Source organism: Pelodiscus sinensis, chromosome 7 (genome assembly GCF_049634645.1).
Source record: "Pelodiscus sinensis isolate JC-2024 chromosome 7, ASM4963464v1, whole genome shotgun sequence".
Classification (NCBI taxonomy): domain Eukaryota; kingdom Metazoa; phylum Chordata; order Testudines; family Trionychidae; genus Pelodiscus; species Pelodiscus sinensis.
Window position 1 is genome coordinate 65,561,565 of NC_134717.1, and position 26,847 is coordinate 65,588,411.

The 26,847-nt window shown below is 54.4% G+C and overlaps 2 protein-coding genes across 9 annotated transcripts in view; one reads left to right on the forward strand and one right to left on the reverse strand.

Annotated features, from left to right (window-relative positions):
- The window catches only part of ITGB2 (integrin subunit beta 2), a 41,037-nt gene extending 26,957 nt beyond the window's left edge, over positions 1-14,080 (reverse strand). Inside the window, exon 1 of one of the 4 annotated variants that reach the window (XM_075934154.1) lies at positions 13,982-14,080. In XM_075934154.1, the coding sequence (XP_075790269.1) occupies positions 13,982-14,065 (84 nt within the window). In that variant the 5' untranslated portion in view covers positions 14,066-14,080. Of the gene's footprint in view, positions 1-7,461; positions 7,796-13,757; positions 13,922-13,981 lie in introns of those variants that run through there. The other 3 variants (XM_075934157.1, XM_075934155.1, XM_075934156.1) reach the window with 3 other exon arrangements.
- A 5,045-nt stretch (positions 14,081-19,125) lies between these two features.
- SLX9 (SLX9 ribosome biogenesis factor) overlaps positions 19,126-26,847 on the forward strand; it is a 57,614-nt gene continuing 49,892 nt past the window's right edge. For 2 of the 5 annotated variants that reach the window (XR_012905361.1, XR_012905362.1), the window contains exon 1: positions 22,841-23,042. Coding sequence is in view for 3 of the 5 variants with exons in the window: in XM_075934160.1 (XP_075790275.1) it covers positions 22,923-23,042 (120 nt within the window). In the remaining 2 variants the exon portion in view is untranslated. Of the gene's footprint in view, positions 19,150-22,840; positions 23,043-26,847 lie in introns of those variants that run through there. The other 3 variants (XM_006113339.4, XM_075934160.1, XM_075934159.1) reach the window with 3 other exon arrangements.

Sequence of the window (26,847 nt, forward strand, 5' to 3'; positions counted from 1 at the left end):
TAAAATGCAGAGCTACAGCAGGAGTGCCCCCTCCATCAGCTACTGGATTAGTGAACTAAGTGACACCTCACAGCCCTGGTCTGCGCAGGGCAAACACCTCACCTGGGGCTGCAGCCGCACCCCAGCGCAGGGTTAACTTTTTCCATGGCTGCGTCACATTGATGGCTCATAGTCACCTTCCTGTGCCCCGCAAATACACCCGTCTCTCTCCTCCTCTGCCACTGACACATCCACAACAGCGCAAAGGGGGCGGGTCGTCCCCAGTGCATGACTTGGCACTAGTGAATATCAAGCTATCTCTGTTCCGCCAGTTTACAAGGACTTCTGGAACTTCTTGGAGCGCATTCTGGTCCTGCTCTGTGCTGGCAGCACCTGCCGGGTTTGTGTCTTCTGCACACGATTTGTGCCAAGGGCAGTAAAACAAATGTTAAGTTACATTAGTCACAAGACCGATTCCTGAGAAATCCCATTAGCAACTCCCTGTCTCGCCTTGCAGTATGACCCATTGATGTCTCTCCTTCAACCGGTTCCCTACTCCCCATCTCCAGCTGAACTAATAATTTCCCATGTGGCTCTGTGGCACATGCCTTACCGACATCCAGATTGGATTTTCTTTTGTCTAAAAAAATCAGTTCTCTTTTCCAAGAAAGACGCGAGTAACTTTGTTACCACCTCAGGAATCCAACAATCGAAACAATTGTAGAAAATTCTTCCATTATTTTCTGTCCTTCAGGTGACGTGTTTTTGCAGTTCACCATACTTGAACAGATCGTGTAACTTTAGGAAACCTCCTAACCACCCTTTCTTACTGCAATCATCTGTTTAAAGGAAGGCAATTCTGACACCCGTCTCAGGCATTATTAAAGGCTTCTAAAGCTCCCCCTATGGCTGTGTGCATGTGCACAGCCGGTGAGGATGGAAAACACAAACCAAAGTGCAATAAACTCCCCGCAAAGCCAAACCTGCAACTTACGACACTGTCACATTCTCAGCAACTCAAATCTCCCTGCTTTGCGTAATGGGGCCGGCTGCACCGAGGCACGGACACTAACTCCATCTGCCCATGGCAAGTCGAGGACCCTGACTTTCACCCAGGCAGGCATCTTCTCCAGCGCCTTAGTGCCTCCCTACCAGAGCCTAGGCCAGGGCACCACTCGGCCCTCCCCAGCTTCCAGTGGGATGCTGGTGCTGCGCCATGGGGGCAGAGGCTTTTCTGCAGTCAGACATGAGGGTCTCATTGCAGGAGCTCTCAGGCTGTGGGGCAGGTGAAGGAAGTGAGGGGCTGGTTCCTCTGCAGGCAGCTGGGCCGGGGCCCTGGCAGAAGAGTCGAGAGCTCCTTCGGCCTCCCTCCGGGCGGGGCAGAGCTGGCTGGGAACGCTGCCAGAGAGCCGGCCTTCTGGCCTCTCGTGGCTTGGAGAAGCCCTGTGGTTCGTGGCTTCTCCCCATTGTTCCCAGGCTGGCCTGGGGGCTGGTCAGATGAGAACTGCTGCGCTGCCTGGGCTCCTCTCTCGGCCAGCCCTGCCCCCTGCGAGGCCAGCACTGGCCCCACAGCTTCCCTGCTGGCCTCCTTATCTGCCCCCATTCTTACCCCACTAGGGCCTGGAGCAGGGTCTTCTCCAGGGCCCTCGCCCACCCGGGATCTCCCTTGGGCAGCTTGCTACAGGCAATACCTGTCCCTGACTCGTGGGCGGGGCGGGGCGCTGGCCACCCGCACTAGTACCCACGCCGGCCCCTGCTCCCCAGGTCCCTGTTGTTCAGTGGGAGCCCCCAGCCAGACTCAATGGCCAACCCCTCCGCTGCTTTGAGCCAGGCCAAAGAAACAAGTGACACGAAATAGTCTCGCAAGACGGAGGTTTTGTTGGGGGATGTGCAGCTTCCTCCTGAGAAACACAGTGGAGGTGCGAAGTGCAGGCTCGCACCGTACCCGCATTCACGCTGCTGAGACCTAGTGTCCGCCCAGACCAGGCAGTGCATGAGCTCGGCCCGTCCCTCCCATGTGCGCCAGCCTCCCTGCATCGCTGAAGCCACAGCGCAGGGGTTCCTGGCCAGGGAGGGGCTGGGGCACTGCTCCTGGGGCAGCATGGCAGGGAAAGGCGGCAAGGGGATGCAGCAGTGAACCAGCACCTCCCCAGGCTTTCCCGGTCATGAGCTGGCCGCATGCTGTGCGGAAAAGAGGAGCAGGCCCCTGACCAGGCAGATCGTCCGTCACATTTTCCCAAACACGGAATCACTTCAGCTTCAGCTTCAGCTTTACCTGCACGAAATCCGGTAAAACCCTCTTCCTCCAACGGTCGAGATTTTCCTCGCCAGGGTGGCTCAGCCCGCAAGCAGCCAGCTTGGAGACAGGCTTCTGAGAACAGCCAGGTGGGGTTGCCGGAGCTAGGGCTTGAGTCTGGCTTTCAAAGGAGCAGAAATGCCACTGGCAGCTAAACCTGCTGGTGCTGCAACTAACAAACAGGAGCATTCTCCAGTAAAAGGAGTCTCCCTCTGTCCCTTGCCCCCAGAAATCTCTGCTCTGGGGCAGCTAGGATCTCTTCCCCAGTCCGTCTCCCCGGCCGGCGCTGGGGGACCACCTCTGGGGATGCTCCATGGGAAGGTCTAGGGTACAGCTGTTACGCTTCCCAGCACACGGGGGAAGGAAGGGGAGGGGCCTTTTCTAGGGCATGGCTGAGTTTCCTTGCTTGACTAGGATAGTTCAGTGTGCAATTAGCAAGTCTGCTCTTCCCCTGCGTGATAAGGATCAAAGCTTTTGTTCTTAAACTGTGTTTAGGCTCCTAACTTGAAACCAGTAGAAATTAGGTGCTAAATCGCTTTGCAAGATCTGGGCTTAAAGGAAAAGGAAAAACGATGCAGCACTTTAAAGACTAATACGATGGTTTAATAGGTGATGAGCTACACCTAAAGTGCTACATAGTTTTCCTTTTGTTTTAGCAAGATCAGACTGACACAGCTACCTCTCTAGTACTATTGTCTCCTGCAGCGGACCAGGGAAGGGCAGGCTGGCGTCATGGCTCCTTGTGCTTAGCTTGCGATGCTGGACACGTGAGTCCCTTGCTCACACTCCTCGCACAGGCACCCAGAGCTGCAGCCCTCAGGGATCTCCGTTGAACCCTGCTGAGGCAGAGCTGTTAGCACCTCTCTGCGGAGCAGGACGGAGGCCAAGTGACTCCCCCAGGGTCAGACAGGAAGCCTGTGGCAGAACAGAGAACTGACTGTGGGCCACGGAGGTCCCACGCTGGCGTGCTAATCGGCTGGCCTGGCCAGAAGCGAACAGGCCCATGCGCTTATGGTAGCCGCCCTCTGCCTCGCTGGGGCCTCAGGACTGAGCAAAGGGGACCTCAGGCCGGGGATGAGGAAATTCTTGCCCTGCCTTGGTTTGCAGCTTGCCCTGTAGACCCCCCCCCCCGGGTTACCAGTGAGGCCTCGGCCTTCCAGGAACCTGCCTCCCTGTTGCCCTCCCTGTTGCTCCCAGCTGGCCTAGGGACAATGGTGCAGTGGCCCTGGGGGGCAGGGCTTTGCAGTGGATGCAGCTGCGGAGCTGAGCCCAGTATTGGGCCCTGTGCGTGGGCTCGCCACGCCTGCTGGCAACCCAGGCTGCAGTCAGGGACAGCCCCCCCCCCCCGGCCCCTCCTGCAGCTCCAGGCGGGGCTGCCTCACTGGCTTCCCTGCAAGTGAAGCACATGCTGCTTGAGGGCAGCCGGCGGCTCTGGGGCTGGCAGGGCGCGGGAGGGAGACGTGTTAGCCAGGACTAGCCCGCGATGGGAGCAAAGAGCAGGACGCCTATCACGGCTGTCGACTGTTCCCAGGCGCTCACGATTCCCCATAGCTGCTCTCCTGATGAATTCATCCTCACGCCCCCCCAGTGAGGTGCCCTGAGCTCAGCCAGGGGAGGTGGTGGGTCTGTGAGCACATGAGCTGTTGACAGTAGAGCAAGGCTCCTCCATTGGGTCTGTTCACCTAGATCACTGCCCTGCCTTGTCCTGCCCGTCCATGCATGTTCCTGACCCTCTCTGGGTCCCATCGGGAGCCATAATGCTCAGCCGCGTGCCGCACAGGGGGCTAGGAAGCCTAGTAGTTCAGCCAAGTGCCGGGAACAAAGCAAGCAGGACCCACAGACAGGCTGTGGGGCACCCTCCTGGAAAGCAGCAACTCTGAGAGAGATGGGGGGCCCCTAAGGGACAACGGCCGGCACGTAAGGCGGGGGTAGAATGGCCCCTGAGCGCCCCTTGGAGAGATGGCGGTACTCACAATCTCATACAATGACTGTCTAGGGGGGAGCACGGCAGAAAGGGATCTGGGGGTCAGAGTGGACCACAAACTGAACGAGTCGGCAGGGTGACGCTGCTGCAAAATAAACAAACATGATTCTGGGATGCATTGACAGGTGTGTGGTGAGCTGGTTAGGCCTCAGCTGGAGTATTGTGTCCAGTTCTAGGCACCACATTTCAAGAAAGATGTGGAGAAATTGGAGTGGGTCCAGAGAAGAGCAACGAGAATGATTAAAGGTCTAGAGAACATGACCTATGAAGGAAGGCTGAAAGAATTGGGCTTGTTTAGTTTAGAAAGGAGACGATCGAGAGGGGACATGAGAGCCGTTTTCAGGTATCTAGAAGAGTCACAAGGAAGAGGGAGAAAAATTGTTCTCCTTGGCCTCTGAGGATAGAACAAGAAGCAATGGGCTTAAACTGCAGCAAGGGAGGTTTAGGTTGGACATTAGGAAAAAGTTCCTAACTATCAGGGTGGTCAAACACTGCAATAAATTGCCCAGGGAGGTTGTGGAATCTCCATCTCTGGAGATATTTAAGAACAGGTTAGATAGACATCTGTCAGGGATGTTCTAGACAGTATTTGGTCCTGCCATGGGGGCAGGGGACTGGACTCGATGACTCTCGAGGTCCCTTCCAGTCCTAGTTTTCTAGGATTCTAACTGACGTGAATTGAACTGAAGTGGCCTGTTGATGTATTAGCAGCAGGCCAGCAAGTGGGTGCAGGGTGGTTAGTACTGCCTTGGTATTGGGCACTGGGCTGACGACTGCTGGAATACGGTGTCCAGCGCTCCTGTGCACACTTCAGGAAGGGGGTCGAACAAGTGGAGAGGGGTTTAGAAGAGAGACTCACAAACGCTTGAGGGGAAGAAAAACCTGCTTTTTTAGTGTGAGAATAGAGCACAATCTTTAAGAAGCATAGAATCCTAGAATACTAGGACTGGTAGTCTTTTGAGTCTAGGGGAGAGAGGGTGAAGAGTTGACTTGATCAGCATGTATATAGCTTTCCCCTGCATACGTATCTGGTACTAGAGGTCCAGAGGGACAGACGAGTTAGTCTGTAACTGGAAAATCTTAAAGTCTAGCAGCACCTTGAAGACTAACAAAACACGTAGATGGTATGATGAGCACAACCCCTTCTCCAGAGGACACATGTAGGTGACACTAAAGGGCTCTTTAATCTAGGAGACGACGGCAGAATGAGTTGGTGTGGCTGGACGTGAAACTCAGACATATTGAAACTGGAAAGGAGAAGATTTAGCAGTGAGAGGAACTGACTGTTGGAACAGCTCTGCAAAAGTTGTGATGTGTTTTCATCACCGGGTTTCTTTAAAGCGAGTCCAGGTGTCTTTCTAACAATACGTCCTAGCTCTACAATCATGTATTGGCAAATCAGCGGGTAATGTTCTCTGGCCAGGAGCTAGACAGGAGCTCGGACTAGATGAGGACAGCCGAGTGATCGTCTGGCCTTTAGAGCTAGGACTCTGAACGTTTGTGTCACTCTGCAAGTAGAAAATGCTCCCGGCAATGAAAGGCAGCCTATTGGCACGTCGTGCAGTAGAAACGGGAACAAAAATAGAGATGAACCAAAAGCAAGTGACTTAGGCAGGATGTGACTGCACGACGTCTCGGCTCTGCACACAAAGCCAGGAGTTTGACACTGCTAAGGCACCATCCCCTGCCCATGTTCCCAAGCGTGGCCCTGAGGCTGCTCTGGGGAGGAGGCGGCGGGTTTATGGCATTCCGACTGGGCAATGCAGGCTAATGCTGCATCTGCGTCCCCGGGACCCACAACACACTGACCCCATTTTTCTTTGCCCAAATAGTTCCTTTTCTTTCATTCAAAGAGCACTTTGCCCTTGTTAGACCCTGGCAATGGCCTGCCCGTGTGCTGTAGCTCTCCTCCCCCTCCCTGGGCCCTGTGCTGTTGTGCATGGCCAAGACTCCGAGCCTTGCAGGGCCAGGGCATTTCCCTTGGACTGTACTAGCGACGACTAGGTGGAGCGCTGTTAGGTGTAGCCCGGAGCAGCGCAGCCGGCACAGAGCCTCGCCCTGCAGCCTCCGCCGCGCTGGCAGCCCCATTCCACAAGCACAAAGGAGCCCTGGCTCAGCAGAGCAGTGAGAGACGCTTTCAGGAGAGGGCTGGCCCCTCACAGAGCCCCTCTGCAAACACACAAACAAGGCAGGGCTAGTCCCGGAGCCAGACTAAGGACTTAGCACCTTGGGGCCAGACTGGGGGGAGTGGGGCCGGAGCTCCCCTTTGGCCCTTGCCCGGGCTGAGCCTCGCCTCGCTGGGCAGCGCACACTCGGAAGGGTACGCTGACCCTATCAGCGTTCAGAGCCCGAAGCTGCAGTCTGACCCTGGGGCAGCCCATGGGCAGCTATGTACCCTGCCCCACACTCTGATGGTCCGGGTGCGTTCCCAGCTCCACTAGGCTTCACTGCTGAGCGTGTTGGCTTTTGAATATCTGCCTCTGGGTTTGCAACAAACCCAAGAGCCAGCCTGGAGAGGGGCGTGCAGGATGCTAGGCCACATTCGGACAGGATGCCCTGCACAGACAGGCAGAACCAGCATCTGCAAATCCACCAGGGGAGATGGCAGAACCTGGCATCCAGACAACAGCAAATTCCTCCTTTTAGCTCCTAGGCCTAGCCAGAGCTAGAGCCCAGAGATCAGAGCAGCTGGAGCACGGTCACTACGCAGCAGCACTCAGTCCCAGAGTGATCCGCCACAGCACCCAAGCACCCTGCTGCTAAAGCCTTTAATCATGGCCATGCTGTGAGTGACAGAGGCCTTTCCTGCGCCAGGCACAGGTCTGTCCGTGGGCACCAACGGAGACTCCTGCCCCCCACTGCCCTGTCCTGGGCAGCCACGTGCCAAGGGGGAATGAGCAGCCCAGAACCTTTCCCATCCTCGCTGCACTGCTGTGCAGGCCACGGGGCAGAGGATAGCGCACTCAGCCCTCAACTCTGCATCTCCGTCACCAGGCCCCGCTACACGCGGCTCATCCCAGAGCCAGGCTTGGCTGGAGAAGGGGCCAGCCCAGCCCCGAAGTCGGCGTGGGAAGGGCGTGGCCAGGAAGGCTCTGTCTGTCCCTGTGTCTCAGGGCACCCTGGGGCAGGGCAGGGCTGTAGTGCCCCAATGCAGAGTGCTGCCCCAGGCCAGCAGGGATGCCTGAGGCTGAGGGGAACTGACCTGGGCTCCCGCGCCGGACTGTTCAGAGCTGGCTGGAGCACCACGGAGCCGCTGTGGAAAGGGGCGTGCGGCCCACGCAACAGGCTACTAGGCAGCTGGTGGATCAAGGGGAATGGACCAGCAGAGAGCCCGTCCGCCCGCCGGGGAATGGCAGCCCCAGGAAATAACGGGTTTACCACACACCGAGTCTCCGCCGTGTCCGCTGCCGGCTGCTGTGAAATGCGTCTCGGGCCCAGGGCGCGCAGCTCTTCCTGGAGCAGTGAGAAGCGCCGTGCGCAGCGGATGCTTGCTCCCTATTTCGGGTGTGCAGGCAGCCTGTGTGGGACGGGGAGGAAGTGCAGAGTGGGGGTGGGAGGGGCTGGAGGGTTGCTGCCCGTCACAAAAGGCTGCATTCTAGTCCCTGCAGCACTGAGCTGGGTGGCTCTGTGGGGTGGGGCAGCTGGGCTGTTCTTAGGCCTGGGCCTCCGTTCATCTCACGGGGGGCTGGCAGGGAAGGGCCTCCCCTTCCCCAGGGCTTGCTGCATTTTAGCTACTCCTGGGGTGGGGCAGCTCCCTGGGGGGCTGTGCGCTTAGCCCAGACCTGGGGCAATAGGTGGGTGCAGGCACCTCAGTGGTGCTTCACCCCGCCAGGCCCTGCAGGGCAGTATGCGTGGGCTGAGATACACCAGAGCTGTGGCTGGTCAGGCAGAGAGAGGCGCGGGGAAACCTGGCCCGGTGGCAGCCCACAGAGGACTTTGAGAGACACAGAGCTGGGGCTGCGTGGGCAGGCTGAGCCCCTCGGGCGGGCTGAGCGGTGCTGGGAGCTTCCCTACTTGTGCCCTGGCTGCCTGGAAGTCTCCTTGGCTTGGAAATGTACCTCCCCCTCCTTTCCTACCGCAACAAGAGCCAGGGATAGCCACAGGGGGGCAGGGGCAAGGCAGGAGCTCGCTGGGGTGCAGAGAACCTGAGGGAGACGCAGGAGGATGGGTCGGAAAGGGGAAGCCCCTGTCTGTGCTGCAACACTGAGATGGAGATGGCGCAATCATCAAAGCTACCCCAGAGCCACTCCCCTCGCAGGGTGCCCACGGCCATGGGGAGACGTGCCAGGCAGCGTGCGGCGCACAGCAGCGTGGAACATCCCAAGGGCCTCGTGGGACCCCGCGGCCCAGGCAGACGATGGGAGAGGGGCTTGGAGGCCCAGCCTGGGGAGAGAAGCCTGTTTCCTGTGTCCCAGCAAGAGGGAGGAGCCGCAGCGACAAGGAAGGCTTCTGTGTGTTCTGCAATGAGGACGGAGATTGCCACAAAGCCAGCCTTGCAAGGAGATGGGGCCACAGCGCCACGAGAAAGGAACAAGGGACGGAGCTGGGCGGCAGCCAGTCTGAGGCCGTCCTGATACCAGGGACGCTCTTCAGCACCGCAAGCAACGCCTCGGCGCTGACTGCCTAGTGACTGGGCCCCGACAAACGTGGGGACACGGAAGCACTGCCTTTCCAGGGGCCCTGGGAGGCACCGGAGGTGCATGACGCCTCCAGCAAATCCCCATGGCTACTGACCAGCGCCAGCCAGGGATGTCCCAGCCAAAGCCTGGCATTGCCCAGTGCTGAAAACACATCGCGCTGCCTTTACTGAGCATTGCTGGCCGCTCTCTTGGCAAAACACGGGTCTGGAGTCAAGCTGCCTTGTTAATCACTTGCAGCCTCCAGCCTTCTGGAAGAGCATGCCGAGCCCTACACCTTCAGATACATCACCAGGTACTGGTCCAGCACGGCCCAGAGCACAGCACCGATGAAAGGTTGAAATGTGGCGGGGGCATTTCTCAAAGCAAGTGGCACTCTGAGACGGTCCGAGAGGCTCCGTGAGACGGTCCGAGTGGCGCTGTGAGACAGTCCAAGTGGCGCTGTGAGACAGTCCAAGAGGCACCGTGAGATGGTCTGAGTGGCACTGTGAGACGTTCCATGAGAGGCGCTGTGAGACTGTCTGAGCAGCACCGTGAGATGGTCCACGAGAGGCGCTGTGAGACGGTCCAAGTGGTGCCATGAGATGGTCCGAGAGGTGCCGTGAGACTGTCCGAGTGGCACCGTGAGATGGTCCATGAGAGACCCTGTGAGACTGTCCGAATGATGCCGTGAGACGGTCCACGAGAGGGGCCGTGAGACGATCCACAAGAGGCCCTGTGAGACTGTCCGAGTGGTGCCATGAGACGGTCCGAGAGGCCATACCCAGTGTACCAGTCCGGCCCGACTGTACCCTCCGCCCCTGCCCCTTTTGGGGTGGGCAGGGAAGACGAACCCTCAAATGTCTCCCGTGCACCCTTACTGCTTGCCGGAGGGGCGCTTCGTTGTCCTCAACTTCTCCCCACGGCCGAGGGGGAAAGGCGGGTCCGGGCCCACCCTCACTCACGGGCCCCAGCCCAGGACCCTAAGGACACGGAACTGTCTAGTCCGGCTGACGGGGCATCCTGCTGTAATGCGTCAGCCCACCAGCCCTGTAGGGCTCTGCCCTGGGCTGCTTCCTTTCCCCGCCCCCGGCCCGTCGGCGCCGGGAGGCTCACCTTACTTTTGGCCAACAGGCTGCCAACAGCGCTCCTCCTAATAATCCGGAGACTGGCCCTGCCTGGCTGCTGGGACCGCCGACGAGCCCTTGGGTGCCAGCTCGTGGTGTCCCCCTTCTCCCAGACCTCCCTTCCCACCACCCGACTTCCCCCTTTTGCATGGCGGCGGCGTTTTTAAGCATCCTGCCACTTACGCCCTGGCTTACGTCATCGGCATGCACGGGGGCGGGGCTGTCCGGGTCCGCCGCTGTCCTCCTGATGCGCGGGACTCCCCGTGCGGGGGGAATGCCCCTGCGCTGTCCCTGCTCCTGCTGCCGTGGTTCGGGCTTGCCGCCAGCGTGTTGGCCGGACCCGTCAGCCCCGGCGCGGCACAGGAGCACGCCGCGCAGTGCCGAACTGCCTCCGCCCGGGTGCCAAACAGTGCCTGCTCAGTGGGAGTCGCGGTGAGGGGCGGTGCTGCCCCGTCACACCCAGTTTGAAAAGCAGTTTTCCGCTCATTCCCCACTCCACGGTGTGCCAGGTTGTGCATCCCAAGAGTTCCAGCTTTGTGTATCCGTGGGCAGCCCCCACGCAGTCCAAGAGCTTAGGGATGAGTGATGTTGGGCAGCGATTCCTGATCATGATTTGGATCAGAGCCCAGCAATCCCAACAAGTTAAAAATCACTTAGAACAAGAAATCATTTGTTCTTACACAAAGAACAAGTTAAAAATCACTTAGGAAAGTTAGATGTCAGCAAGTCACCAGGTCCTGATGAAATGCATCCCAGGATACTCAAGGAGCTGATAGAGGAGGTATCTGAGGCTTTAGCTATGATCTTTGAAAAATCATGGAAGACAGGGGAGATTCCAGAAGACTGGAAAAGGGCAAATATTGTGCCCATCTATAAAAAGGGGAATAACAACAACCCAGGAAACTACAGACCGGTCAGTTTAACGTCTGTCCCAGGGAAGATAATGGAGCAGGTAATTAAGGAAATCATATGCAAACACTTGGAAGGTAATAAAGTGATAGGGAATAGCCAGCATGGGTTTGTGAAGAACAAGTCATGCCAAACTAATTTGATAGCTTTCTTTGATAGGATAACGAGCCTTGTGGATAAGGGAGAAGCGGTGGATGTCATATACCTAGACTTTAGTAAGGCATTTGATACAGTCTCGCATGATATTCTTATTGATAAACTAGGCAAATATAACTTAGATAGGGCCACGATAAGGTGGGTGCATAATTGGCTGGATAACTATAGTCAGAGAGTTGTTGTTAACGGTTCTAAATCCTGCTGGAAAGGGATAACAAGTGGAGTTCCGCAAGGGTCTGTTTTGGGACCCGTACTGTTCAATATCTTCATCAATGATGTAGATATTGGGATAGAGAGTACGCTTATTAAGTTTGCAGATGATACCAAACTGGGTGGGGTTGCAACTTCTTTGGAGGATAGGGACATAAATCAAAATGACCTTAGCAAGTTAGAGAAATGGTCAGAGGGAAACAGGATGAAGTTTAATAAAGAGAAATGCAAAGTGCTCCACTTAGGAAGGAACAATCAGTTCCATACATACAAGATGGGAAGTGGCTGTCTAGGAAGGAGCATGGCGGAAAGGGATCTAGGGGTCATAGTGGCCCACAAGTTGAATATGAGTCAACAGTGTGATGCTGTTGCAAAAAAAGCAAATATGATTCTAGGTAGTATCAACAGGTGTGTTGTAAGCAAAACTCGTTAAGTCATTCTGCCGCTCTACTCTGCACTAGTTAGGCCTCAGCTGGAGTACTGTGTCCAGTTCTGGGCGCCACATTTCAAGAAAGATGTGGAGAAATTGGAAAGGGTACAGAGAAGAGCGACAAGAATGATTAAAGGTCTAGAGAACATGACCTATGAAGCCAGGCTTCATGAACTGGGCTTGTTTAGTTTGGAAAAAAGAAGATTAAGGGGGGACATGATAGCGGTTTTCAAATATCTAAAAGGGTGTCACAAGGAGGAAGGAGAAAATTTGTTCCTCTTGGTTTCTGAGGACAGGACAAGGCTTAAAGTGCAGCAGGGGAGGTTTAGATTGGACATTAGGAAAAAATTCCTAACTGTCAGGGTGGTCAAATATTGGAATAAATTGCCAAGGGAGGTGGTGGAATCTCCCTCTCTGGAGATATTTAAGAACAGGTTAGATAGACATCTGTCAGGGATGGTGTAGACGGAGCTTGGTCCTGCCTTGAGGGCGGGGGGCTGGACTCGATGACCTCTCGAGGTCCCTTCCAGTCCTATGTTTCTATAACACACTCGGATGCTTCCACCCTTCTTGATGAAAGTTGCGGTGCCCAAAGGGCAGGGCAGGTTTGCAAATACACCCTCGGCTCAGATTTTCTTGACGGTAAGTGCGTAGCAGGGCTAGCTTGGGCCAGAACATGTCTCGCCTCCTGCTCGTGGTGCATCGTGGAAGGGCTAGTGAGAACGGTAGCAACATTGCCGCATGCTCCGACACCCAGCTTTACACCTCTGCCGCGCCTGGCTCACCCAGTGCCCCTCCCTATCTGGCCCGTTGTCTGGGGAAGAGCTGGCGGGCTGCAGGTCTGTCTGGGTGAGACGGAGCTGATGCTGGCAGGCAGGGGGAGCAATCAGAGGACACTTTGAGGCTGATTTCTCCCATGGCTGAGTGTGCGCTCACTGTTTGTGAGCCCTAGGCACAGTCTGGAGCTGCGGCTCAATCTCCAGATGCTGTTACACAAACAGTGGGTGAGGGATGCTTTGCCCTCTCAATAAGCAGTGTTTCCTCGTGGCCCCTGCTAGCCATCACACGTGTGTTGAGTTAGTAGATAGCGCACTGTACGGGCTGACAGCAGGAAGAGCTGAACTGGCCTATGGTTTCCCCAGAGCTCTGCTCATTCGTGCTCAAGCTCCATAGTATTAACCCAGAGGGACCTTCACTGCCCGTCCCTGGAATGCTCATCTCCAAGACAAGGACAAGGAAGGAGCAGAACAAGCTGAGGAACCAGGAGATGCTCGTAGGCGGGATGGGTAAAGGGTAAAGTCACCCTGTCGATTCCCCTTGCTGAAACGCGTCACTTTGCCTTCCCGGAGCCCGGTACTGTATTGCATTGCACCTTTGCTGTACTGTGTTATGACTGGCTATTGGCAACAAACCTAACTGGCCTCTGAGACATTCACAATATTCTTAATGAGACAAAGCTTCGCTTGAATTCACCAGGGTCTCTGATCACCAAATCTCTATACAGTGCAGAGTCAAAAGCAACACCTTCCCTCCACTTGCTTCTAGCAATCTTCAACTGGAATCCACGCAGCTCTTCCTCCTCTAGCTCTGCTGAAATCACTGCTAGCCAGTCCTCTGATTAACCAACCACTCAGTGTAGTGATTAAAAAAACCCTTTACGAGAAAATACAAAACTGAGACTAGCCAAGTAGAACCGACTCTTTCCCCGCTATCACATTTACGAAAAGTCGGCAAATTGCACTTGGTGACCCAATTGGACAAAAGCATCAGCAGGGTGGCCGAGTTCATCTGTGACAGGAAACTACAGTCTGGTAGCACTTTAACAACACATGGAGAGGGCACGAAGCGCATGATCCCATCTGCATGGTGCGTTAGTCTATAAAGTGCTGCCCGACCATTGGTTGGTTTTTTTGGACAACACCAGTTTGGTTAAAATCGAGCAATATTGTGACTGTCCAATGAACAGAAAATCCGTTAGTTTTCCCTCCCATTGCCCGTGTCTATGATGGACGCTGCCCTGTCCCTGGGAGGGTAAAACAGCATCACTAACCTGCTGCAAAATGCTCCTGAGCCGAGGGAAGCAGCCTGTTCTCTGCGCCTGGGCTCAGCTTCTCCCAACTCCCACCAGGCAAATCAACTTTCCCAGCCACTTCCCATCACATGGAGTTTGACCCCAGCAACAGGGAACTGATTAGAGCGGATCTAAAAGCGCCACGCTCCATTCCAGAGGCTGTTGCATCTGCCTCCACCTATAACAATGGCCCAGACACTCACCATCCACACCCTCCTTAAGGGTCTTAAAGGGAGCTCTCCCGGTGAGATGGCTGTGCTTGCTCCAGTTCCTTCTGTGCGCTGCATTGCTACTCAGCAAGGGTTACACAGCTTGCTCCTGGCACAAAGACGGGATGGGGGCGTGTTATCAGGAAGTGTCTGGAGTGGAATGAATAGGTCCTTAAAGAACTGGCTGAAAATTTTCTGAAAGTGACAACAGTAAAACCACAGCATTACAAAAACCAGAGCTGCAAACTGACCTGTCAACCACTCACCTCATTTGGAACCAGAGGCACTGCAGCAGTGACAAACAGGAACCTGAACACAGCGCCGTGCCGCGTGAAATGGAAACTACTGCAAAAACACAAACAGAAAAGCAGCATTTTTCTGCCGCACTGCCAAGTCTCAAAGCTGGCTTAAGTCATCATTCAGCTGCAAACCTCCGAGAAAATGAGCGTCGTGTTCTGTTCAGCAGTAGGAGCTTTTCAGGGCTAGGAGTGGCTCCCAGGCCTGAGCAGTGCCGAGCTCTCGGGATGGACTGCATTCCGACACACAGGTGCTCTGGGAAAAGAAGTGCCAGGAATCCATGAGACCCTCTTGCTGGGTCTGCAGGAAGTCAGCGCCCCAGGGCAGGACAGGAGGGAAGGAAGAGTTGGCTTTTGGAGACACTTGGCTGCTGGGAACCGAGGGGCACAGGGATGCCAGAACTGGATTCCACCACAGCTTGGCCAGGTAGAGGGGCTGCGTCTCTACCTTTACATTTCGTTACTGACTTGTGGACTTCCTGCTGCTGCGTCCCAGTGACTAATGCACCCCGCTAGGTTTCAAAAAGGCTGTAAATAGACGCTGAGGTGGGTTAGTCCCTGACGAGCGTGAAAGTCTCTACCCAGGTGGCTGGAGCCCGGAGGCTCAGTCTCGGAGGTGTTACCCTTGAGGCAGACTCTTGGCTGTCTGGCCTGCTGAAAGGCCGGGCTGTCATTGCCCCTGCACAGAATATACAGCTGCCTAGGGCACCCAAAAATCTGGGGCATGGCTGGGTCTTAATGGCCACCCATCTGCCTGTTCCTACCCATTCTGTGGCTTTGCTTCTTCCAGAGAGGAGCTAGTTAACTTCAAAGAGGCACAGCCTGCCAGAGCTGCCAAGAGCACACTGCCCCGGGAAAGAGCCATGCTGGTGGCCAGGAAGCCATTTAACAGGTATTTGCTAAGCCCAGGTATGGACTGCCAGCATCTGAGTGGACGGTGCTAGTCCACAGGAGTTTAGCTGACGGGTTGGTTTACAATATTTCATTTGTGCCTGGCTGAAGATTATACAGTCCCATCTCTCAACAGCCCCCAGGCTGCTGCCGTTGGGCACAGGCGCACCAGTTTAACAGAGCTGCACAGGGCCCAAGTATCGGTAGGGCGGCCCAGCTGAAAGCTGGGGCACAGCATCCCCCTGTGGCTCCCCTTTCACCCAGGGACCCTGGTAGATCTACATTTCTAGCAGAACCCCCAAGACCTCTAAGGTTGGGTGACATAATCTGTCCCCGTAACACTCAAGCCGAGTCTCTTGTACCTTCTTCCCAGACTGTGACCTTCAATCTTGTTCTGTCCTTCGCCCGGGCCTCCGCAAGGCTCCCGCTGCTTTCAAATGGCTTATCGCCCTTTCCTCTGGGAGTGCCTGGCCTTGCCAAAACCGCTGTGGAGTCCAGAGTGGCCTCCTGGTGGCCATGCTCTTGGCCCTGTCCCTGACGTGTTTGCTGGGAGGCTGCTGTCAACGCCCAGGAGCCCCGTCCCACTGCCCGGGTCACACACTGTGTTTGTAAACACGATCCAGAGCCGGGCTCCTAGATTGCCACAGAGCAGCTCCCTGTTTGCAGGGCGGGTTTGGCCTTCCAGCTCTAAGCGGCTTGTGCCCTACCTGCGGGAGAGACTTTCTCTCTCCGTGGCACACACTTGAAACTCATCGGTCGAGGTTCTCAGGCGGATCCTCCTCATCACAAGGGATGCTTTGCTACCAGCCCTGTCTCCAGGAGGGGCTGTAACTAAGTGCCCCCTCCTGGCTTGGGGTGGCACCACAGCACCCTGCCTCAGTTTCCCCTCTTGGACTCCTCATGGTCCCTGTCATTTTAAACCATTCCGTTTCTGGAGGGGGAGTCTATTTAGTCTCCAGAGACATCAGGCCTCCAGGTCCCAGTTCAACGTCTCTTGTGGAATCAGCCCCCTGCCCTTCTGTTTGGAGCTGGGCTCAGCTCAGACATTCCCGGCTTTCCGCTGATTCCGGCTGCCTGCCTGGAGTGTTACTGGCTGTGATGTAGTGGGGGTATCTGGCTGGTTCTATGCTGGCTCTGTGGTAACCCCCACTGGCTGCTGTCGGTACCACAGCCCAGCAAACAGGGGACGAGTCACTATGCAAAGAGGGTCTCTCAACCTGTCTGACCAGCTGCCTCCCAGGGAGAGAAACAAAGGAAGGTGGAATGCCGCTCCTGGCTGGGGGGCAGGGCTGGAAGAGAGTTAGTTAGTTTCTGTCTGGGATCATGGAGGAAGCAGCCTAGGCCACAGGCTGGCATCTAGGAGCCCAGGCTCTCCCATCTCAAGGGGGGCTGAGGCATCCTAGGCCTGCCCTATAACCAGATTACATCTGTGCTGTGCTGTATCCTGGAGAGGCAATAAACTCCCTCTATTCTACTGGCTGGTGGAGTCTGTTCGTGCCATTTCGGGGGTGCAGGAGACCGGAGAACTCCAATGCGTCGTCACACTGGTGTTAGGGGTGGGATGCACTGCACCCCGTGGATGGAGCTCCCAGTGGCAAGTGACAAGGCGCAGTCAAAGCAAGAGCCCTGGAGCCAGGCGTGCTGGAGACAGAGCGAAGCGGTTCCTGGGAATCGTGGGGCGCTGCAGCACTAGACTGGTGAGTCTGCACCGAGGGGACCAGCGGGGAGATGGCCTACGCCCGACTCTTGAAGGCAGAGCTGGTGGGGCTGTGCAGAGAAAGGGGCTTGCCTGTGTGGAAAGCAACCAAGGCCCAGCTGATTGCCCAGCTGGAAGAGAATGACCAGCCACTGGGCCAGGAATCTGTCCTCAGGGGAAGCAGCCAGACCTCCCCTGGGAGCATGTCAAGCGCTGAGGGTGGGCAGAGCACTGGAGCCTGCAGGAGAGATGGGACAGCTTCCCCCGGGAGGCCTGCAAGCCGTAGCCCAGCTAGGGCAGGGGCCAGCCCAGCAGAGCTGCGGTGGCTGGAGATCCAGCTACGGATGAAGGAATTGGAAGTAGAGGACCGAGAGAGGCAGCGACAGCATGAGTTGGCTATGGCAGAGCGGAGAACCGGTGGGGCCCCAGCTGCGCCAAGAGTGGATGGGCCCCAGGGTCCTGGGGCTGCCAGGCGCTTGGAGAGGCTCCTGGTGGCCCAATTGAAGGACATGGGCAACATAGACGGGTTCCTCAGCTCCTTTGAGAGGGCCTGTGGACTGCAACGGGTCCCCCCAGCTGACTGGCTGCAGGAGCTCATCCCCGCCCTGAAGCAGGAGGCGGCCGGAGTGCTCAGTCAGCTGGAGGACCTATATCCATTGGGGGTTACCACAGAGCCAGCATAGAACCAACCAGATACCCCCACTACGTCACACTGGCTCCCGCTCCACCCTCCCATATACACCCAGCCCCGGCCTGACCTCCCGGCAGTGAGCACTACCATCCCTGTGCTGACAGCGGGAGAACAGCGCTCCGTGCTGCTACCGTGCTTGGCATCCCAGACCTCTGCCAGTTCCCGGCAGAGGGAGGGAGCTGTCAGTGCTTAGCCTTAGCTTGAAGAAACAAAAATTTGAACTGAGGAAGTGGGTCTGGCCCAGGAAAGCTCCTTACCTAAGAAAGCATCTTGTTAGTCTTTAGTGCTGCACCGCCCTCTCTCTTGTTTCAGCCAGACCAGCCTAGCACAGCTACATCTCTACCATGACCCTTAGCTTGTTTCTGTGACTGCAGAGCTCCTGCAGCTTTTACTAGTGCACAGATTCAAACGGGGAAGTGGCCAGTGACCAGCTTGCGTCTGATTCGGAGGGAGCTGGGACCCGGGGTTAGCTGGGCTCCGGTGTATTTAGCGTAACTCAGACCCTGCGCTGTGCTAAGCACGGGGGCACATCTCCCCTCCTCTCTCAGTGCTGGCGGAAGGAAATCCCGAGCACGGCCCACAGCCTTGCTTAGCTCTAATTAGAACATAGCCGCTGGCAAGCACGGCAGCAAGGTGTTGTGTGTCTCAGAGCCCACCCAGTCGTGACGCAGGCTGAGGGGCGTGATCTCAGCGTAGCTTGTGCCGCTGCACAGTTCAGCTGGAGTGGGGGGCACAGTTGGGGCAGAGAGAGCTTTGCTGATGGGCTGGACAATGCGGAAGACAAGCACTGAGGCCGCATCTACACTTAGAATTAGACTGGCCTAGCATTGTCTCTCAGGGCTGTGAAACACGGTGTAATAGTCGGGCAGCCGTACACCCCGCTGTATACCTGCTAGGCCTTCCATCAGGGTAGCTCAGGGAGAGGGGATTGCCTGCAGTGGCGGTAAGGCGCTGCCAGCAGTGTAGGAAGTGTCTACAGCTGTGCCACTGGAACACAGACATGCCTGTAGATTTTTACAGATGTAGTCCCCTTATTAAAGGGGCCTCTGACTTTTACTGGGAGGATCCTTTGTGCTTCAATCTAGCCCTAGAGACTACAACTCCCATGATCCTTTGGGAAAAAGGGGGCATGGTGGCTCTCCCAAGTGATGCATACAGATTGTTAAGCTAGACCCTGGGGCGGCCCGTGAGCCTAGGCAAACCAGGCAGTTGCCTAGGGCGCTGCCGGCCTGGGCGCCCGATGATGACGTCACAGCAAAAGAAATTGGCATGAAATTTCCTTGAAAAATACCAGCATGTTGTGCTGAAATGCTGGAGACTTTAAAAATGTCGGAGAACTGTGGCAGGGGAAATCCTTGGTGAACTTAAGCACAGAAAGGAAGCTTACAAAGAGTGGAAACTTGGACAACTGACCAGGGAGGGGTTTAAAGGTCTAGCTCGAGAATGCCGGGGGGTTATCAGGAAGGCGAAAGCGCAGATGGAATTGCGACTGGCTAAGGATGTGAAGGATAACAAGAAAGGTTTCTAAGGCATGTTAACAAGAAGAAGGTGATCAGAGAGGGTGTGCGGCCCCTACTGGATGAAGGAGGTAACCTAGTGACAGATGATGTGGGGAAAGCTGAAGTACTCAATGCTTTCTTTGCCTCTGTATTCACGGACAAGGTGGGCTCCCAGACTAATGCGCTAAGTGAGGCAAGATGGGATGAAGATGCACAGCCCTTGGTGGGTAAAGAACAGCTTAGGAACTATTTAGAGAAGCTAAACGTGCACAAATCCATGGGTCCAGACTTAATGCATCCGAGGGTACTGAGGGAGTTGGCAAATGTCATTGAGGAGCCTTTGGCCATTATCTTTGAAAAGGATAGTCGGGAGGAATCCCAGATGATTGGAAAAAGGCGAATGTAGCGCCCATCTTCAAAAATGGGAAGAAGGATGATCCAGGGAACTATAGGTCGCTCAGTCTTACCTTGGTTCCTGGAAAAATCATGGAAGGGATCCTTAAGGAATCCATTTTGAGGCATCTGGAAGAGAGGAAAGTGAATAGTCAGCATGGGTTCACAAAGGGCAAGTCGTGCCTGACCAATCTGATTAGCTTCTATGATGAGGTAACTGGCTCTGTGGATATGGGAAAGTCAGTGGATGTGATATACCTTGACTTTAGCAAGGCTTTTGATACATTCTCCCACAATATTCTTGCCAACAAGTTAAGGGAATGTGGATTGGATAAATGGACGGTAAGATGGATAGTAAGATGGCTAGAAGGCCGGGCCCAGTGGGTAGTGATCAACGGCTCGATGTCAGGATGGCGGTCAGTTCCTAGCGGAATGCCCCAAGGTATGGTTCTAGGACTGGTTTTGTTCAATACCTTTATTAATGACCTGGATGAGAGGATGGATTGCACCCTCAGCAAGTTTGCAGATGACACTAAGCTGGGGGGAGAGGTAGATACGCTTGAGGGCAGGGATAGGGCCCAGAGTGACTTAGACAAATTGGAAGATTGGGCCACAAGAAATCTGATGAGGTTCAACAAGGACAAGGGCAGAGTCCTGCCCTTGGGACAGAAGAATCCCAAGCATAGTTACAAGCTGGGGACCAACCAGTTAAGTAGTAGTTCTGCAGAAAAGAACCTGGAGGTTACAGTGGATGAGAAGCTGGATATGAGTCAACAGTGTGCCCTTGTAGCCAAGAAGGCTAATGGCATATTAGGTTGCATTAAGAGGAGCACTGCCAGCAGATCCAGAGATGTCATTATTCCCCTTTATTAGGCTCTGGTGAGGCCACATCTGGAGTACTGTGTACAGATGTGGTCTCCTCATTTCAAAAAAGATATTTTGGCCTTGGAAAGGGTTCAGAAAAGGGCAACTAAAATGATTAGGGGTTTGGAACGGGTCCCATATGAGGAGAGGTTAAAGCGACTGGGACTTTTCAGTTTAGAAAAGAGGAGACTGAGGGGGGATATGATAGAGGTCTATAAAATCATGAGTGGTGTGGAGAGAGCGGATAAAGAAAAGTTATTTATTAGTTCCCATAATAGAAGAACTAGAGGACACCAAATGAAGTTAATGGGTAGCAGGTTTAAAACTAATAAAAGAAAGTTCTTCTTCACACAGCGTATAGTCAACCTGTGGAACTCCTTGCCAGAGGAGGCTGTGAAGGCTAGGACTATAACAGAGTTTAAAGAGATGCTAGATAATTTCCTGGAGGTTAGGTCCATAAAAGGCTATTAGCCAGGGGATAGAATTGGTGTCCCTGGTCTCTGTTTGTCAGAAGCTGGAGAGGGATGGCAGGAGACAAATTGCTTGAACGTTGTTTTCGGTCCATCCTCTCTGGGGCAGCTGGTGCTGGTCACTGTTGGCAGACAGGATACTGGGCTAGATGGACCTTTGGTCTGACCCAGTACGGCCGTTCTTATGTTCTGGACTCCCCACTACAAAAAGGATGTGGATGCATTGGAGAGGGTCCAGCGGAGGGCAACCAAAATGATTAGGGGGCTGGAGCATATGACTTATGAGGAGAGGCTGAGGGAGATGGGTCTGTTTAGTCTGCAGAAGCGAAGCGTGAGGGGGGATTTGAGAGCAGCCTTTAACTACCTCAAGGGAGGTTCCAAAGAGGATGGAGAGAGGCTGTTCTCAGTAGTGATGGATGGCAGAACAAGGAGCAATGGTCTCAAGTTGTGGTGGGAGAGGTCCAGATTGGATATTAGGAAAAACTATTTCACTAGGAGGGTGGTGAAGCACTGGAATGGGTTACCTAGGGAAGTAGTGGAGTCTCCATCCCTAGAGGTGTTTAAGCCTCGGCTTGACAAAGCCCTGGCTAGGTTGATTTAGTTGGGATTGGTCCTGCCTAGAGCAGGGGGCTGGGCTTGATGACCTTCTGAGGTCTCTTCCAGCTCTATGATTCTATGTGCCCCCTCTGCAGACTTGTACCTCTTTAGGGACAGCCCAGCAGCTAGCTCAGCGATTCAAGGGTGTATTCCTGGTCTGAAGATATTGTCATTCACCATCGTGCTGCAAAATGAAAGGGTTCAGACAGGGGGACAGTATCTTTGTTGAAAGAACATGATCAGCCCGGAAAGCCGCTGTAATGAGTGGGGCAAAACTGGTGAGGGTGGCTGATGAGTCCTTTGCCCTTGGCGAGACAGGGGAACTGCCTTTCTCTAGCATGCAAAAACAGTTTTGGTGGATGGGGAGGAGGAAATCAATTTGCAATTCCATAGCCATGACGATGATTCGGGAATGTACTGGGTGGGGCACGGAGACCATGACAAGGTACAGAAGATGTTGTACTTAAAAATTTCCTGCATGGGTTTTCTCTCAACACTTATCTCCCTAACATTTTACCAAATCTCATAATCATTAGCATGGTATCATTAATTCAAGTCCTGCAATAATGGGGGCATGATGAAGTGACACATGGAGATGAGCACTGGAGGTCAGACCCTCAATACTGCATGTAAGCGGCCTTGGTTTCTCTGGCTGTTCAGTTCTGTCCTGGGTGCTGCAGAGAAGTTTGGTAGCAACCTAGGTGACTGAGCAGCCCCTTTTTAGGATAACTGCTCACCCCGTACGGGAAAGGACATGGAATGTCTGCACCCTTAAGGATTGGGGTGATGTACGAAGGCCTCAGAGAAGAACAGCTCTTGTCATCAAACATACAGACTTCAGTGTCCTCAGTGCAGCCAACTCTGTGCATCAGGATTCAGACTGCAGAGCCCCAGGTGTAGCCGTATGTGAGAATTGTGACCATATCATCAGCAGCGATGGACACTGCACATTGGTGCATTACACCCTGGGCCACAGGCTTAGTTTGCAGTCTAACAAGCCCCCACAGCCTCTGGCTAAGAGTTCAGTCTTAGCTGTCAACAGCGGGAACAAAAGCGCCCCTCCCTCCTCAAGGGGAAGGAGAGAAGGGCCCTCGCACAAATGGGGGAAGTAGTTTTGGTGAGATGCCTGGAAATTGACCCCTTGGAGAAGATCGGCGTTGGGTGCCCATGGCAGCGCTGATAATGCTGGCTGGGCGCCCATGGCAGCGCTGTCTGGAGACACCGGCCTGGTCCCTGCCCAGACACACCAAGGAAAACGAGCTTGAACTTGCTGCCAGCGCCTGTTGCTGCTTCCCCAGGGCAGAAGGAGCCCAGGCCTGCCAGCAAGCCAAGGCAGCCATGTCCCTGTGTCGCAGCCAGGGCAGGTTGTCTCTCCCCGGTCGTCGTTCCGCTCCAGAGTTAACAGCGACGCGTGCTGAGGGGGCGGGTCGCACCCACCCAGAAGCCCCGCCCCTGGTGGGGGCGGAACGCGCTGCCGCGGCGCCGCGCTACGGGGGAAGGACATCGCCGCCGCACGCGCCGAGCCCTGCAGCCCGGCCATGGTGGGGAAGGCGAAGCGGCCGCGGCTGCACCACGCGGCCCCGAGGCCGAGGGACCCGGAGCCGGGCGGGCAGGATGCGGCGCGTGGCACTGGTGGCTGGCGGGCGGAGCCCGGAAAGGTAAAGGGGGTGCACCGGGCGGTACCATCCCGCGGGCGGAGAGGGGGACAGAGCCTCGTGGGCGATACCATGCCGCGTTCGGGGTGGGAGGAGGGCGGTTCTAGCGTGTGGAGTCGTGCTTTGCTGGGGGACGGGCTGTACCATGCTAGCAAAGGCGGGGGTCGGGAAGAGGTGGGCTGTGCCATGCCAGTGGAGAGGGGTGGGAAGATGTGGGCTGTGCCATGACAGCGGAGATGGGGGTGGGTGGGAAGAGGTGGGCTGTCCCATGCCAGTGGAGAGGGGTGAGAAGACGTGGGCTGTGCCATGACAGAGGAGATGGGGGTGGGTGGGAAGAGGTGGGCTGTGCCATGACAGCGGAGATGGGGGTGGGTGGGAAGAGGTGGGCTGTGCCATGCCAGTGGAGAGGGGTGGGAAGAGGTGGGCTGTGCCATGACAGAGCAGATGGGGGTGGGTGGGAAGAGGTGGGCTGTGCCATGCCAGTGGAGATGGGGGTGGGTGGGAAGAAGTTGGCTGTGCCATTGCAGTGAAGAGGGGTGGGAAGAGGTGGGCTGTGCCATGCCAGTGGAGAGGGGTGGGAAGAGGTGGGCTGTGCCATACCAGCAGAGATGGGGGTGGGTGGGAAGAAGTGGGCTGTGCCATGCCAGTGGAGAGGGGTGGGAAGAGGTGGGCTATGCCATGCCAGCAGAGGCGGGGGTGCACAGGCTGTGCCATTCCAGCAGAGGGGTGCAGTGGAAGTGCAGGGTGCAGGCATGTGCAGTGCAGTGCTGGTGTCGCTGCGGGGCTGGATTAGGCCATGTCAAGGCCATTGCTTCTCTGGCGCAGGCCGTCCTTGCCCGTGGCTGGCCTGAGCTCTTGGTGCCCGGCAGTGCCCAGGCTGGCAGCAAGGAGCAGCCTTGGTTACCCAGCCCCCTGCAGTGGGAGTCCCAGAGGTAGGCTCTGACCTCACGCCCTGCTGCCATCTGGGAACCCCCTGCACTTGCCTCTCAGCAGGGCCCTTTGCTCCCAACGCCCTCGCCTGCTGCCTGGCCTGCCCTCCTGCCTGCAACCTCCTCTGCTGCTGGGCCTGGTCAGTGGCCTGCATGTGATCCCCTCTGGCTCCCTGTCCTCCTCCAGGTCAGGCTTCAGTGCCCGGTCTTCCCTTGCAGCCACTCCCGTCCTCACAAGTCCAGCGCCCACCTCTGCTCTGCCCACAGCCCTGGCCTTGGTCACCTCACTTTCCTGTGTGCGCGTTACACAAGCTCCTCTGATTTCTCTTGTCCCTGTGAGCAAGAGCTCCCCTGGGACTTGCAAAGCCCCCGTCCTCGCTGCCACCCACTGCTCCTTGAAACACGCCTTGGCTCTCATCCCTACCCAGCTCCTGTCCGCACCAGTTATCCGTGTCCCATTCTGCACCCATTACCCTGCTGCTCCTTGCTCCTGTTTCTCTTGATGTGCCCTGTGAATGCGGGGTTGTGATTCTCTGTGCACTGGGACTCTTATTTCTGTTGGGGATTGCTAGGTACTGCTGCAGTAGAAATGCAAATCACAGATGTAGTGGTGGTTCTGTTGGCAGCTGCTTATTTCACAAATAACTGTCACAGTAGCTGTTAGATGCTAAGCTCCCAGCCTCAACCATAACCTCAGCTGGGCAGAGGCTGTCTGGATTCTCATTTTGATAAGAAGAATGGAGGTAAAGGGACAATCTTGAGGCAATTTAATGGTATCAGCTCAAACGATAGATCCTTCATACTGTTAGGAACCCGAATAATCATCTGGGTGAAGGGTTTTAACTCTGTTTATCAGGGTGGCCAGTTGGGGTCCATTTTAAGTTTTGGTTCTCCATGGAGAGGAGAGTGTATTTGGAGGAGCTCAGAATGAAAAGAGCCATTTTGCCCCCACTGGTGAAATTTCACTCCCAACACGGGGTGCATGAAACCTTCATTGAAATCATCGGTTATTATCTTGTTTTGTGCCAGATACTCTTTAATTATTTTCCTAAAGGAAGTTCATTCTCATCAGTTGGTAATAAATAAACATATTGGTTTTCAATTAAATGTAGCCTTTATTTACCCCAAATATGATGCTGCTTTTTGCTAGCTAGGAGGATACACTACGTACACATTTACTTCAGCAATTATGTAGTTGAACTTGTATTTATCCAGAATCTTATTTTTGATTATGTTAGAAAATGGTAAACGATGCGTTTCTTATTTGTGATGTGTGAGACTGTATTGGGATGGAAATTTAAATGCACGAAAGACTATTTAATTTTATTATTCAAGTATAATGTGTGTTGGATACATAAAAAGTTTATTTAAATGTTTTCACATTTAAAACTTCAGTAAAGAATTTAAGTATGATCTGTAGTGTAATTGGACTACAGTTTGACTCCCAGTTGCTTTCTTAACTTGGACTGAACAAATGATTGAACTGAACATGTTGAATAAACTGATACTAAACACATATTTGCAGTGCTCCTGGGCCTCAGTGCTGTTTGCATGTATTGGACTCTCACTCAGGGGTTGGACTGTGTTTTAAGTTTGGCAGCAAACTTACTGCTTAATATATTTTTTTAATTAATGTAAATGTTTATAGTAAGTTGAGACTTGAACATAAATTATAGTAATTTCAAATATCATTATAAATATGTACGCTTTATGTAGCCTTATTTAAACAGAAACATCCAAATAAAAAAAATCCAGTGTCAAGGTTTCAAACCTCTAGCCATCACCTTCCTCTGTCTATTTCCGTCCGAGTGAGGACTAGGCTGCAGACTGCACTTCACTGGGACTAGTTCTGCAGGTCCGACTTCAGTTCACCTTTCCAGCCTGTTTTCTGGGGGCAGTGACACTTAGCTAATGACCCATCAACTTTCACATCAGCCTGAACAAGAATACGGGCTTTTAACCAGCCCCGAAGCTATTGTGAGCAGAGCTCCAGTAAATATTTTCAGCCTCCCCCATGAAGTTTTATAGTATTTTTTTTGGGATGGGGAGGGCGGGAAGGGAGCTTCAGGAAATACTGAGAAAGTAAACCCTGCTTCTAACACATGCTATAACTATCACTTTTGTGGTGTTGGCCTCCTTGTGCCTGCTGTAGCTGCCCAGCTTTCTTGTCAATTTCATACTCCAGTGGAGAGTTGAAATTGACAAAACAGCCAAAGCAGTGTCTGCTCAGACATCCCATCCCCCCAACACCACCAACATTAACCCTTCATCTCTTGCTGAAGGAGTCTTACGTTGGCATAGCAGGGGGGGTTAGCATTTCAGTGTGTGCCCCTCCATTATTTTGTCAACAAAATCTGACTTTTGTTGACCCAATTGTGTAGTGTAGACAAGGCCTTAGAGTCAAAGTTCAGGAATACTCTTTTTCACATTTCCAGACAAGCAAGAATGGCAATCCATGGTAATTGGATGATGATGGGAGATGTGGAATGAGCGTTCCTAGTGGATTGCTGATGGGATGCCATAGTGGAGTGTTTGGGAAAAAGATGTAAGTTTTTTGATGTGAGGAATTATGTAGGGATTAAGGTATTTAAAGGATTAAGTCTAAGCAATGTTCAAAAATGGAAGGAAAAGTACTCCATTTGAGTACCTGCAATGATATCGAGCACTTAGTGTATTTGAGACTTTTAATCCTTAAAGTTCTTGTACAACCATTTTGGAACACCCTCATGAGACCCTAGGAAAAGAATTCCTTTTAGTCCTATCTCAGTGAACAGGAAAATGAGGCAACAAAGCATAGGGTAGTATGGGCCATTTGAAGGCGTAAAGTACTGGAAACAGTGGGTTCCATGTAACCTGAAGTCTTTCAAGCATGATTGAAG